This window comes from Oryx dammah, unplaced genomic scaffold (genome assembly GCF_014754425.2).
Source record: "Oryx dammah isolate SB20612 unplaced genomic scaffold, SCBI_Odam_1.1 HiC_scaffold_29, whole genome shotgun sequence".
Taxonomy (NCBI): domain Eukaryota; kingdom Metazoa; phylum Chordata; class Mammalia; order Artiodactyla; family Bovidae; genus Oryx; species Oryx dammah.
Window position 1 is genome coordinate 21,025,709 of NW_024070213.1, and position 14,582 is coordinate 21,040,290.

At 38.5% G+C, this 14,582-nt stretch overlaps 1 protein-coding gene across 2 annotated transcripts in view; it reads right to left on the reverse strand.

Moving 5' to 3' along the window:
• Positions 1 to 2,352: 2,352 nt before the first annotated feature.
• Positions 2,353 to 14,582, reverse strand: part of LRP6 (LDL receptor related protein 6) — a 170,983-nt gene continuing 158,753 nt past the window's right edge. The window contains exons 20-23 of one of the 2 annotated variants that reach the window (XM_040235198.1): positions 12,936 to 13,166; positions 11,306 to 11,442; positions 10,560 to 10,657; positions 2,353 to 6,370 (exon numbers count right to left, since the gene is read on the reverse strand). In XM_040235198.1, the coding sequence (XP_040091132.1) occupies positions 6,076 to 6,370; positions 10,560 to 10,657; positions 11,306 to 11,442; positions 12,936 to 13,166 (761 nt within the window). In that variant the 3' untranslated portion in view covers positions 2,353 to 6,075. The remainder of the gene's footprint in view (positions 6,371 to 10,559; positions 10,658 to 11,305; positions 11,443 to 12,935; positions 13,167 to 14,582) is intronic. The other variant, XM_040235199.1, reaches the window with a different exon arrangement.

Sequence of the window (14,582 nt, forward strand, 5' to 3'; positions counted from 1 at the left end):
TCCTTAGAAGAACAGTTATGACCAACCTAGACAGCATATTAAAAAGCAGAGACCAGAGAGACATTACTTCGTCAACAAAGGTCCATCTAGTCAAAGCTATGGTCTTTCCAGTAGTCATGTATGGATGTGAGAGTTGGACTATAAAGAAAGCTGAGCACTGAAGAATCGATGCTTTTGAACTGTGGTGTTGGAGAACTCTTGAGAGTCCCTTGGACTGCAAGGAGATCCATCTAGTCCATCCTAAAGGAAATCAGTCCTGAATATTCACTGGAAGATGCTGAAGCTGAAACTCCAATACTTTGGCCACCTGATGCGAAGACCTGTCTCATATGAAAAGACCCTGATGCTGGGAAAGATTGAAAGTGGGAGGAGAAGGGGATGTCAGAGGATGAGATGGTTGGATGGCATCACCAAGTCAATGGACATGAGTTTGAGTAAGCTCCAAGAGTGGGTGATGAGATAGGGAGGCCCGGCATGCTGCAGTCCAAGGGGTTGCATAGAGTCGGACACAAGTGAGCAACTGAACTGAACTGAATCAGAACAAGGTCAAGTCCTTTGCAGCTTTTATCCCAAATATTGCCTTTAAAAAACCTTTCCTGAAAGCCACTAGGGAGTTTGGGTCTTTGAGCACAAACTTCCCATTCTTTTTGCTTGGCGTCCTCCAAATGAATGCTGTGCTTTCCTTTACCACAACCTGGCGTCAGTAGATTGGCTTTGCTGCGCAGAGGATAAGCCGACCCAAATCTTCCGTATTTTGTTCCCAATCACAGGTATTGTCAACACTGCACAAAGCAAAGCCTTGCTCAAACCTCTCTTCCAAAGTTGTATTTTATTTGAAATGCAAATAATAAAGGTGAGTTCTGTTGTGTGTGAAACACAGCATTCATTTATCACAGCAAAGCACAACCGTTTTAATTTCTTGCTGAAAAGAAATGACACTTTTATTTTTCACTGTTTTATTATAAAAATCAACATTTCATTTGTTACAACTCAACTTATTGTAATAATCAAAAGGGGGATTTATACAAGGTATTTTTTATACAGCTTAAAATTAAAGCACTTATTTTACAAAAGGGGGACGTGAATAGTGGACAAGGGCTGACCAAATGTTGGTCATTAAAATATAATTACATCCTTGCAAAGCACCATCGTACCAAAGTCCATGAACAAGAAACACCAGCTGACTTTAAGACAATGACGAAGATTAAAGCTTAAAAAATTTAAAAACACAGAGGATAAAACATCTGAAAGCAGCACCAGATCCTTCACTTGCAAATCAGGCTAGTCCAGCTTAAGCGTCTCAGTATCCTCTTTACTCTCATTAAAATGTTCTCAATTAATCCTAGATACTCAATTTCATGTAACCTTAATCAGACTTGTTTTATTTTCCTTTTAATATTCTTACTTAGGCATTAATATTTAGTGAGATACAATAGAGATCTCTCTCTCTCTATATATATATATATATATATATATATCTTTCTATATATCTATACCCCTGCCCTGCTTATATGTGATTTTTTACAAAATTATTTCTTAAAGAATGGACAGTTAAGCAAAGCAGACTGTATAATTCTTTGGTGTTAACTTTTGGACAAACCCGAAGTAATGGGAAAATTAAAAGTTATTTCCACTTCTGAGTATAAGACATCACTTTCTTTATAATTGTATCTGCAAAGTCATGATGATTTTCTTTCAGCAGTAACTTAAGAATGGTTTAAGAATGGCTTATAAAAAAAGAAAAGGAACAACAAGTTTACCTTAAGAAGGATGAGGTCAGTAATTTCATTCTAAATCATCTAGATAAACTGAAGACTCTTCCTCCCTCTCCATTCAGGTACAGAATTAGTTGAAAAAGAGGCAGAATCCAGTCAAATGTCTCAAGTATATGGATTCACAATTTTAAAATCATGTTATGCGTTAGGGTCCAAATCCTTTAAAACTTGAGAATTTCAAAAGCTAAAGTTTGAGCCCATTGTAAAATGATGCAATTCCAGAAGTTAGAAACTACACATATGCTACAGTACTTTGTAAAATCATCTGTTATTTCTCTGGGTTCACTTTAGGTGTGAAATAAGGAAAGGCGTACCAAACAAAATTAAATCTCTTGAGTTTAAGAATTCTGAGAATATGTATTAAACAGTGCTTGATTATGAACTTCTTTAAGACTTGGTCCATGTCTACACTTGGTCTGTAGTCTCATTTATTGATGCTCAAACACTTGTCAGCCATCTGATAATCCCATATTCATATCCACACTCCAGGCATACTACTCATGTCATTATTCAGAATGAAGTACTACTCATATTGAAAGTATGACATACTTGGGAGCTATGAAAAGGCCAGGGTTTCTTTTTTTTTTCTGAATCTTGTTAGATGTGTAATAGTAATAACCATCATGCTGCTTTTATGACATGCAAAATCAATGAACTAACAAGTCTTCCCCTGCAAGAGATAAAGCAATTTTAAAAACTATACTTTTTAAGAATCTAGTCTAGGCACAAAACAACAGCAGCAGACCTATCGCAGAGAGCCAGGCTTGTTTGCTGAAGGCAGGCCTTTCCTGTACCCAAAATAGTCTCTACACTATGATTATTGATGTCATGTCACAAAAATATACACAGTTCACTAATAGGTTACATAAGACACAGCTACTAAACCTACTGGCAGTATTCCTCATTAATGAGCCTCTAGAGCAAAACCAAACAAAAAAATTATACTGCCAAACTGACTGTAATATAATGCAGACAGTGGCTATTTCTAGATCTTAGTATCAAGTGAGCTGGTCTTATATAAATTATTGACTTTGGAATATTTTAAAATGATGAACAAAGTCAATCCTCTGCTCAAAGCCCCATCCCAATTAATGGTCTATATTAGATAAAAATGTACTGTAGTGTCTTCATTTCTAAATATGAGTCCTTCAGAACAGCTGTTCTCAAACTGACTAAAGGGTCGGATATCTTTTGGTGGTACATCAGAGTATTTTTGTATTAAAATTAAAATAATGATAATTTTCTGCTAAACGTAATATCTCACGATATGCTAGATTTACAGCAAGTGTAAGATGCATAAGAAAATTTCCTGAAATAAAAATCAGTATTGAGAAAATTCTACGCCTTAACTGTTTTTTTGTTAATTGTGAATATGCCATTATCTGATATAAACAGCAAAATTCTTTGGGCCAGGGTTCAAAAAACCAAAGCTCTGCAGGAGCCAAGTTCAAGGTTATAAAAGTTTAGAAGTATAAAAGACCACTTTAGCGAAGAAAAGCTTACTGTAGTGCACAGAAAGTATGCTATGCTAAAGTTCAATTCTCAGGTCATTTTAATCACATCACTAAGTGGGCACACTTCAAGATACACAATCACAACAAATACTACTATATTTAAGGAATATAATGAAATTTTATTCATTGCCCCTCAGCATGGCTAATGCATCTAGCAATAATCCAAATTCAAAAATTCAAAATAATCCAAATTCAAAACTGTTTTCTTTTTCCCCCGATTTGTGCTCATGTTAATTTTTTATCTTCCAATTAAAGATCTTGTGTTTCATAAACAAGATGGTCTACTTTAAAGCTTAACTGTCCATATAACCTGAGGACCAATAAATCCATCCTGAATTTTGCCAATTCTCTCAAACTGTACCTTTCAAATATTCCCCAAAATGTTAAGACTCCATCTCAAAACATTGAGAAAGAGGATTCTGAGACTAAGCTGAACTGCCTTCAAATAATTTCAAACAAATTGGCACACAAATTAGTATTTTGCAAGAAGAGGCCATTGCCATCGCAGTACAAGCACTTGAACTGAGATATAACAAGGCAATATTCTTCTTAGTTCACTATAGTGCAAGTTTCCACATGGGAAGCCCACCAGATAAAGATGCACATTAAAAAATGTAAACATCGAGAATTCTCATATTTTAATTGATACCCAGTTATTGCTAACCTTTCCATCTTCATGTGAGCATCAAGTGCCTCTATGTGTCACAGAATGCAATTTTAATTTCCATTCTGTTAGAACTTGAGCACTGTGTTCCGTCAACAGGAGGAGTTAACACTCTTCTGACTGAAATGCAAGACACTGATGGATTACCATTTATTTATACGCAAAATCAAGTGTACCAGATTCATATAAGGTACCCCAATAACCGATGTGATATTCTGAAACTGCATTTTTTAATTTTTTAAAAAGATTACTTAGGTATTTTTAATTGCTTAAAAAGTTAGTTCACCTCCACCAAAATTGTAAATCCTTTCTTCCATTGTTTTCTCTTGGGCCCTGAAATCTAGACAGGGTGGCCTCAGCAAAACAGAATTAAAACAAACAAACAAAAATCATCATTCATTAAGTAACTGACCAACATCTGTTAAGGTAAAAACACATTAGTTTAAAAACACATTCAACTTTAGCAGAGAAATGCTGGAAACATGTGAAAAAGCAGGAAACTGACTTCTGGCAAGGTGGCAGCGCAGTGCCAGCGTCGTTTCACGGGTCAGCCCTGACAGCTGAGCAGCAGCAGCCGCAGTGCCACACGGGGCAGGCAGGGCATGGAAGAGCCTTCCATCATCCCCTCTACTCAGGTTCCGACAGCTGGAAAGTTCAGTTTTCCTTCTCATGTAAGCCATATCGTTAAATTTGTTAAATCACCTTAATCCATAATGGAGTAAGAGAGAAGACACGTAAAATATATAAGAGGTGATTATAAGAGTAATTCATGGATAATTTGAAAACAATCTAATATTCACATTAGGTTAACAGAAAGATACTGTATTCAACTCACGCCACACATTAGAAAGAGGTTATGTGTGTAGAGATCATTCTGAGAAAAATCAGCCTAAAGAACATGAAAATGTCACCAACAACTAATAAAGGGAAAACCTAACGATAACAAAAAAAATCCTCTTTTAAAATAGATTGTCTCTAACCGGAACATATTTAAATGTTTTACTAGGAAAAATATATATATAAAAATGATTTCATACTGTGATATTATATGCTGAAAGTACTGCAAGGATATATGATTAATTTACAACAAAAACTTAATGGTTAAATTTGTAACTCTTAAACACTTTCTATATGTGCTGTAAAAAGACACTGTATTGAGCATTAAAACAATCTTGGAATAAAGAGGAACCGTAACTTGTCTAACCTTTGATCCTTATGCGGACACAGCAGTCCAATTGAAGAGCTAAGCTGACTGGGGAATGGAGTTAGTAGAAATATTAAAACAAAACTTTTATTTAGCAAATTCTATTTAATCAATCCCCAGATTTTATAGTGAATAAATTATGGTATCTTGGCAAAATATAATGCTGCTAAGGGAGGAAGCAAGGTGAAATCACCCAGGAAATAAACTGATGTATGACAGAGGGGTGACTTTTAAGATAGGGACAGAAGGCTTGCAAACAAAACGGCCCCATAGCATTTTACCAGACAGCTCATCTCTCCCACAACAGCAGCACCCCGAATGAATTTTTAGAAATATCTATCTTCCTCGCTAAAATTATTGGACCCCTAGAGAAAACAAAGCCTTTTATCCAAAATTAGTATTCTTTTCTTTTGCCTTTCGTTTCTTAAACTTGTTGGGATTCAAATGGTAGTTAACATGAAGGCCATTGGGCTCCTTCTGAGTATATATGGTTTGCTGCTGAGATGGACTTTAATTTCTTGCTTTTTTTTTTTTTTAATTTTTGGTATCAATAAAGCCCCAGACGTTCCTGGTCAGTGATGCCGTTTTTTAAATTCCTGTTTCCTTTGTACTCAGTCACTTCACTGGGTTTAAGGCATGCTCTGTGTATTTAGTTTGCAAAAATAAAACTTTTAGTACAAATTTATTATTTATACAAATTTTTATGGCACAAGCAGCAAATCTGCTATTTTAAGAAAATATATAAATATCTTTTCCTTCTGTACAAATATCTCCAGTTTTCCCTACCCCATTTATAATTTTAACTGTACACGGTCTGCCTCATCCTTCAATAATAGCTCCCTCCCCCCCCTCCAGATCTCAACCAAATTCGTATTTACACTTTTGTGTTGGAGGCAGTCAGAGGAGGAGGGCCCCTCCTCAGGAGGAGTCTGTACAGGGAGAGGGTGGCGGTGGGTAGAGGTGATGAGAGTAGCTCCTCTCCGTGTAAGGAGAAGGCGGGCAGCTTTCATAGTTCTCTTCTGCTGACAAGTACTGGCTTCGGGGCGTGGGAGGTGGGGGCACAGGCTCTGAGTCATAGTTCAAGTCACTAGTGTAGCCCTTGGCCGTCACCACTGAGGTCATCCTTCGGCTAGGAGCATAGTCACTGTCACACACGTCTGTGCTGCAGGGCGTGGTGGGGGGCGCAAAGTGCCGGTAGCTGTATGGCCTGTAGCTGATACAGGGAAGAAAGCAGGAGAAGAGGAATCAGTTTATAGAAGAGTGGTTTCTCTATCCAAATACAAAGGCATTAAATGTAAACCTGACTTGGAAGACAATCAACTATGACAATTTAAACTGGCACCAACCAAGAGGCAATTTTTAAAGGCAGGCTGAAGGAGGAAGACAGCATTATCTTGTGAATGATGAACTCATCCTAACCTCTGGATGTGTGCTTACGTATTTAAGTTGGGCTTCCCTGGTGGCTCCACAGTAAAGAATCCGCCTGCAATGCAGGAGATGCGAGTTCGATCCCTGGGTTGGGAAGATCCCCTGGAGGAGAAAATAGCAACCCACTCTAGTATTCCTGTGTGGGAAATCCCATGGACAGAGGAGCCTGGCAGACTGCAGTCCATGGGATCATAAAGAGTCAGACTAGATTTAGTGACTAAAAAACAACATCTTTAAGTAACATTGTATCAATAAAAGGGAACTACCCAAAGTTGTATTTAATGGTCATCTTTGGAAAAAAATCTCTCATTTTGCATTTAGTCTGTATGCTGCTGCTGCTAAGTCGCTTCAGTTGTGTCCAACTCTGTGCGACCCCAGAGACGGCAGCCCACCAGGCTCCCCCGTCCCTGGGATTTAGTCTGTATAGTGGACATCAATTTCTGCCTTTCCATGATCTGTGAGAACGTGTCTTTATAATTTTACATTACTCAAACACGTGAGCATTCCCTGAACATTCTTCAAACGCTCTATGATTTACCTGATGAATAATTTAATGATGACTGAAGACTTCATTACTCTCTTTACTTAATTCTCTCTTGTACAAATACTGTACAAGCCAGGCTGAATTTTGGTAGACAGCCTAAGGAACCTATCTATCCCATTACTATCAGTACAGAGAAATTACTGTGATTTGGGGAAAGGAGTGTCAATTTCCTATACTGTATGTAGACAAGCATGTTGTCATAAGAGCGGCTCTAACTGAACACCAAAATGACAAATTCCAGGAATCCATACAGAACCAGTGAGTTTTCCAAAACATATTTCAGAGACCTAATTTATTTCTGTACACCCTATAAGCTATCTTTTCAACCAATCTATAACTGTTAAGTCTGTAGCATGGCTAACTAAAGAAAAAGGTACACTGGAAAGAGAAATGTACTGGTAAAATTAAGAGCTGACTTAAAAAGTGTTGATTTTTCCATCATTTCTACTATAACTTCTTATACCACTTTCTAAGCATAGTAAAGCTGATCTTATTTCATATTTATCCCAGTCAGGATTTATTTATATGCTTTCTCATCATATAAAATGACTGCACCAGTGGGGCAAGAGCAAGTGTAAAACTGAGGCAACAATTTATAAAACATCTGACGCTATGCCGGGTAGCACACCTCAGGATGCATGCCATTTGAGGCAAGCCCTCCATATCAAAAGAAATGGCTACAGAAGACCGAAAGTTACACGACCTGCTAAGCAGGTTCTCAAGCACTTTTACTACCAGTATTGACATGATGTCACAGTATTTTTTATGTCTTATCTTTCTGTCCAATCAGGTAGTGACCTTGGTGATATTTCTTGGCTCAACATTTAAAAGGCCCAATACTTCCATTTCCACAGGAGAGGAGGAAAAAAACAAAACACCAGAGGAGAGAAAGGAAACAGATTAACAAAATGTATTAAGTTTTGCAACTTTCCCCCAACCCTCAAGAAAATTTTTTTTATTTTTTTTATTTTTTTTTTATTTTACTTTAAGAAAATTTAAATGATAAAAAGTTTCACACTGAAGAAACAAACTGGGCTTAATTTGAGATGTGGGCAACAGTCAAATAAGAACTGTTTTTCAGAGACAGAGAGACAGACAGACATAGAGAACAAACTTAGCGCTGCTGGCGGAGGTAGGGGGCTGGAGAAACACAACATGGACCATGGGAGGAAGGTATAGATGCAGAGTTTGGGATGGACGTGTACACACTGATATCTTTAAAATGGTTAACCAAGAGCCTCCTGTACAGCCCAGGGAACTCTGCTCAATGTTATGTGGCAGCCTGGCTGGGAGGGAAGCTTGGGGGCGAATGGAAACAGGTGTCTGTATGGCCAAGTCACACTGCTGTGCACCGACACTATCACAGCATAACATTGTTAATCAGCTACAGTCCAATACAGAACAAAACAGTTTTCATAAAAAAGAACTGTTTTTGATGCAATTATGTCTACCTGAATCAAACAGTGTTTAATTTAAAGAAATTGTGTAAAAGTAAAATTTTAGCTCTTTCCTTTTGTTTTTTCAATTTTCAAGTTTCTGCCTTTCTATTTTGACTTTTTAGAACAAATCTGGGGTAGGGAAAGCAACACTTAAAGTAAAACATAAAATCAATCAGTTCGGAGTCAAAGCTATCTTATCCATAAAGTGACATAAGGATTCTGAATGAGATACCGTATAAACAGTTTCCACTTCATTTCTACACATCTATAAGGTTATATATACATCAGGGCAATCGATTGGAATGCCAGGAAACACCTTACTGAGAAGATAATGGGTGATGCCAATAAACACGGGCACTAAGTGTCTGAAGAGAATGTAAGTTTTTGACTTTCTGTTGGCTTGTCCAGTAAGACAAAAGAGTAAGGATGACACACTAAGACTGATCCTGTTCACTCTGCTCCACAGAGTCACAAATCAGCACAGAGGCACAGTTATCTCCCTTTTTCTGGCTTACAAACACATTGCAGTTTATTTTAATGAGTCATGATTTATTCCATGCAACTATATGAGAAAGCGTTCACTCCAGATTGTAATAACAACATATGTAAGAGCTGAACTTAAGCTTCTTTCAGCTTCTCTCAAATTCTGTGCCCTTAATGCTTCTGCTATTTTAGACCTCTCCTAACGCTCCGGACCTTCGTCTTATCCCAACATTCCACTGAGATGATCAATCAAACCTAACCTCAGCAGTAATATATTCTGAAATCAAGTCACTTTGGGGGTAACTTTTCCTTAGAATACTGCCAAAGCCTGGAGGCTCTATCTTAATATTACAAAAGCCAGCCACAAAAAAAAATTTGCAGCTCTCTTTAAAAAATGTACAGTTCCCTGAAGGCCTGAACAGACATTTTTCCAAAGAGGAAATGCAGATGGCCAACAGGCACATGAAAAGATGCTTGATGTGGCTATTTATCAGCAAAGTGCAAATCAAAACCACAGTGAGTTATCACCTCACACGAGTCAGAACGACTATCACCAAAAAGAACACAAATAACAAGTGCTGGCAGGATGTGGAGAAAAGGGAATCCTTTTACACGGTTAGTGGGAATGCAAACTGATGTAGCCATTGTTTCTCAAAATACTGAAACAGAACTATCATATGACCTGACAGTTCCACTCTGGGGTATATATCCAGAAAACTGCAAACACTAATTCAAAAAGATACACACACCCCAATGTTTCCAGCAGTATTATTTACAATTGCCAAGATATGGACACAGCCAAAGTGTCCATCAACACATGAATAAAGAAGATGTAGTGTGTGTATACACACATACACACACACACAATGAACTACACTCAGCCATGAGAAAGAGTGCAATTTTGCCATTTGCAACAACATAGATGGACTTGGAGAATATTCACTAAGTAAAATAACTCAGACAGAGAAAGACATATACTGTGTGATATCAATTATACATGGAATCCAAAAAATACAAGAAACCAGTGAAAATAACAAAAAAGGAAGCAGGCCCACAGACATAGAGAACAAACTAGTGATCACCACTGGGAAGAGGGAAGTGGGAAGGAGGAATCAAAGGACAGGGGAATGAGGTATGAACTATTAGGTGTAAAATAAGCTACATGGATATACTGTACAACACAGAACTATAGCCAATATTCTGTAATAACTACAGATGGAACAAAACAACCTCTAAAAATTGTGAATCACTAAATTACACAACTGCAACTTACATAATATTGCGCATCAACGATACGTTAATTAAAGGAAGTCTAATGCCCTGAAAGAAAAGGGTTTGCGGTAGAGGCAATACCACCATTACCCAGACAAGATGCCTGTTCTCTCCACAAGATACCTGTTCTCTCTTGGTGATCATCATCTACTCAGCCAGGGCCACAGCAAACTCACAACTCAAGCACTTCCTTCTAATAAATACGTGGACTGACACTGGAGGAGGATGGGTATTACCTGTAGGACCTGTGAGTGGAAGGGCTGTTTGAAGAATAACCGAATTCCATGGTGTAATGTGATCGCTCTGTGGCTGGGGATGGCGGAGGGTTCAAAATCTAAAAAGGAAAGAAAACCAAATGATTGAAATAAGAATAGTCTATCCAGACAGAGACTATTAGCCTTTTCTCAACTTCTCTTCCTTCATCTCTGTTTATATTCCTCTTCACTTCCTCTTTTTCAAAGAATTAACCTAAAACAGTACTTTAGGACTGTGGCTCTCCACCCCTCAATACACAACTTCATTAGGGGTAAATAACACAAGATGATGAGAAGGAATCTGCAGCCTACAAGTTACTGGTCTAAGTGTAGCACAACTCGGTTCTGATTTTCAAAATTATAAATGTTTAGAGAAAGATTACTTACTTAGGAGAAATAGCACATGTTCTTCCTTCTTTTGAGAGGTCACAGAATGACGGTCCTTAGCCTCTCAGGAGGTACTATTCAACAGTTCTACTTTCACCTGGTATATGAGATTAATGTCCAATACTTTCAAATATGCTGGTTGCTACACAGTCATTAAATTGAGCACATTCTAAATGCTCACATGGTGATGGTAAATCCTTTGGGCCTTGTATGTCTAAATTCTATATTAAAAACTTTTTACACTACCATTGCTAAGTACCCATATTTAATAAATAAGTTAAACATCTAAGATCTTATTTATCTCAACATTCAAAGTGAACAGAGGAAAACAGGCTGCTTACTGCAGGGAAGTAAGTGCCTTTGGTGCTTGATGAACTACTTGACGATGCTCCTGTGACGTGGGCTCGGTCATAAGGGGGTCCACTGCTCCCCCCCATGATACTGAGGGAACTGATCATTGATTTACCACGAGACATTCCTAAAATGAAGGATAAATACTGAAGTTGAGTGCAGTCTATAAGAAGGCATGCAATAACTTTATTTAGTCCTAGAATTACAAATATCAATAGTCAAATAGCTCCATTTTCAAACAATGTATGCCCTCTTTTCCCTATAATCACTGAAAACACTTAATGGAAAAGCCAAATAAATGTTCTCTAGAAGTGGGGACTTCCATTGAGAGCTGGCCTATAACACAAGGCCAAGAATAGCTCCTGGCCCTTCCTACTCGCCAGAGTGGAAGCAGAGCTCTTCAAGACGAGAGGTTTTCAGTCTCTTAGAGGACCTGAGAAAAAAAGAACTATGAAGAACAGAAGTGCACAGCAGGCTAGACGAAGCAAATCGGTCTGCTCAAAAGAAAAATAAACCCATTGTTAAGAGCATAAATTCAATGTATGGGAAATTATTTCTTTATCTACTAGATGCAAATGTTGTTGTAATCACAACCACAATGCTAAAGAAGAAATTCTATTTTTCACAAGTGACTTTCCAAATTCCACCTTTAACAAACTAGGTATGGCAACAGGGAATCTATTAACAATTTAAAAATCATCTATTTCCTTACAGCTAACAACCAGAGTTAAGTTATTTTCACAGGGTTTCTGGCCTGGTATCTCTTTCTCCATATTCATTACAAGAAAGGCTTCTTTTCATTAAGGGTACCAAAAGACACTGAAAAGAAAGCTGTACTTCCCTAGAGGAATACAGTCTTCCCCAAGGACAGAACATCTGGCACCCTGGCCATGCTTGAATAAACCCTCCTCCCACTGTCTTCATCTAAGTTAGGAGAAAACATAAGATGATGTATTCCTCCCTGCTATCAATCAGGCATTTCTAAACCTGCTGAAAAGGAAACCTCATCTGTTTTTTGGCCTCCTCTAATTCCTGGGCTCCGTAGTACAGCTCTCTTGGTAGTGAACCAAATGAACTGTGGTTTATAATTCTTTCCAACAAACAGCCAGTTGATTAACTTTAGTACAGCACATCTAGAAATGCAGAGTGCATGCATGCTAAGACACTTCAGTCTCTCTGTAGCCCACCAGATCCCTCTGCCTATGGACTTTCCCAGCAAGAATACTGGCGTGCACTGCCGCGATCTCCTCTAGACCGTCCCGACCCAGGGATCGAACCCATGCCTCCTGCCTCTCCTGCATCGGCAGGCAGGTTCTCTACCACCAGCACCGCCTGGGAAGCCCAGAAATGAAGTGTACATGCAATGACTGTATGATATATTAATATAAACGCTGTATGTGCATGTATTCGCTTTGTATCCTTTGCCAATTTCTATCAAACCATACCTAAGGTCTTCTGTGTAAAAAGAAGGTACTAAAAGTAAGCGAACATTTGTCCTTGTAACTGTTTAAACCCAAAACAGTCTACACTGAAGGAGACTGTAGGCAGTATTCTGTTTCCATAATGGAAGCTTGGCAATCTTGCCAAGACTTGATTCTCAAAGGGTCAGTCCTGGCTCACCTGGAAGAGATCCCGACAAAGAACTGGGGTGTGGCACATAACCAAGGGGCACGGAAGCTGGTCCATGAACTACATAGTCGTTAGTCATGGTTTCCCCATCGCCCTTCATCCGTGGACACAACATCCTCTGGCAGATAAAGTATATGGTTCCAGACACAAAGATGGTAACAATTACTCCAATAACAGAACCCACTGTATTGGTGGCCTGTGGTGCTGGCTCCTCAGTTGGATCTAAAATGGGAATGCAGTACAGTTACATAATGGAAAAACAACTGTAGGTTCAAAACAGTAATGGAAAGAGGGTGTGCAAGCAGAATTTGAGCCTAACGAAGACAACTCATACACATTTTTTCCTTTTTATGAATACATACACACACCATGCCCCATGGATACGTAGACAGATAAATGTCACTGTTAGGAACCAAAATGAATGACTCCTAGGTGAAAACAAACATAGGACAATACATTGGAAAGTATAACTGTAACATTTTTGGTAACAAAAATGTTAAGTGAATTATAGATTAAAACACCATTAAGAAGTTTAAAAACACATATATAGACAAAATCTATCCTACTTCATTCTGTATATCATAAAAATCAATATTATTTGAAGATGTCTAAGAAAATTTTAGGGTCAAATGTTTTACCTGGAATGGTAAAGAAGCCAAAATCAGCTCTGAGCTTGATCTTAGATCTGAAAAGTGACATTTATGCCTGGTGAAGAGAAATTTGAAGCTACCAATGAGCATCAGCTCTCAGGCCCAATATGCTGCTGCCTTAACGGTGAGTCTAGTTGCCTGAGGGCAAGGAACGTAAGGTCTCTGGTACCAGAGTAGCTGAGGGCTCAGAGAGAAAAGTCGGAGCATGAGAGGACCATGTCAGCAACCTTCATGGGATCCCCGAGCTATCTGAGACTTTAAAACAGGGCATCAACATGAGAGAGGGGAAAATACAGCCCAAGGGCTCGCCAAATGCAGAACATTACTCTTCTACTGAGAAGGAAAATCCTTCCATTGTGAATAGTCAGACTGTATTTCACAAGTGCGTATCTCTTAAAACTTTCCTTTTGTTCCACCTCACCTCAAAACCTCCCATCCACAGAGCCAAACTCATCTTATGATTAAATCTAAGAATTGAAAGAAAACGACATCACCAAGTTACATACCATGGAGGGGCTATGGGTCACATATCACCTATGGGCTCTGAGCCCATAGGCAACCAGCCCATCTTTCTCATTCCCCACCTCCCCCTTGCAGGGCTTTGGCATTCCTTTTAACACCAACTTTCAAGAAAGAACAGTTTACACTCACTGTCTTCAATTTTTTGTCTCTGGGTCACATTTTAACTCATTGAAAGTAGACTTCTGTCCTTACTATTACAATGAAACTAGTCTGGTAAAGATTAAAGTTCTCCTATATGCCATAGTCAATACACTCTCCATCTCACTCACAACTCTATACATTCAGTACTGCTGGCTCGTTTTCCCCCTCAAAACTGTCTGATCCTTTCCCTTTCCAGGACACCATTCTCTTAGTTTTACCAGGTCCAATTATTTGTTATGTTCCCTCTTGTTGGCTTTACTCTCTTCTGTCTGCCTCAAGTACAGGTGCTTCCTAGAGTTCTGTTTACCTCCTGCTATTTTCCTCC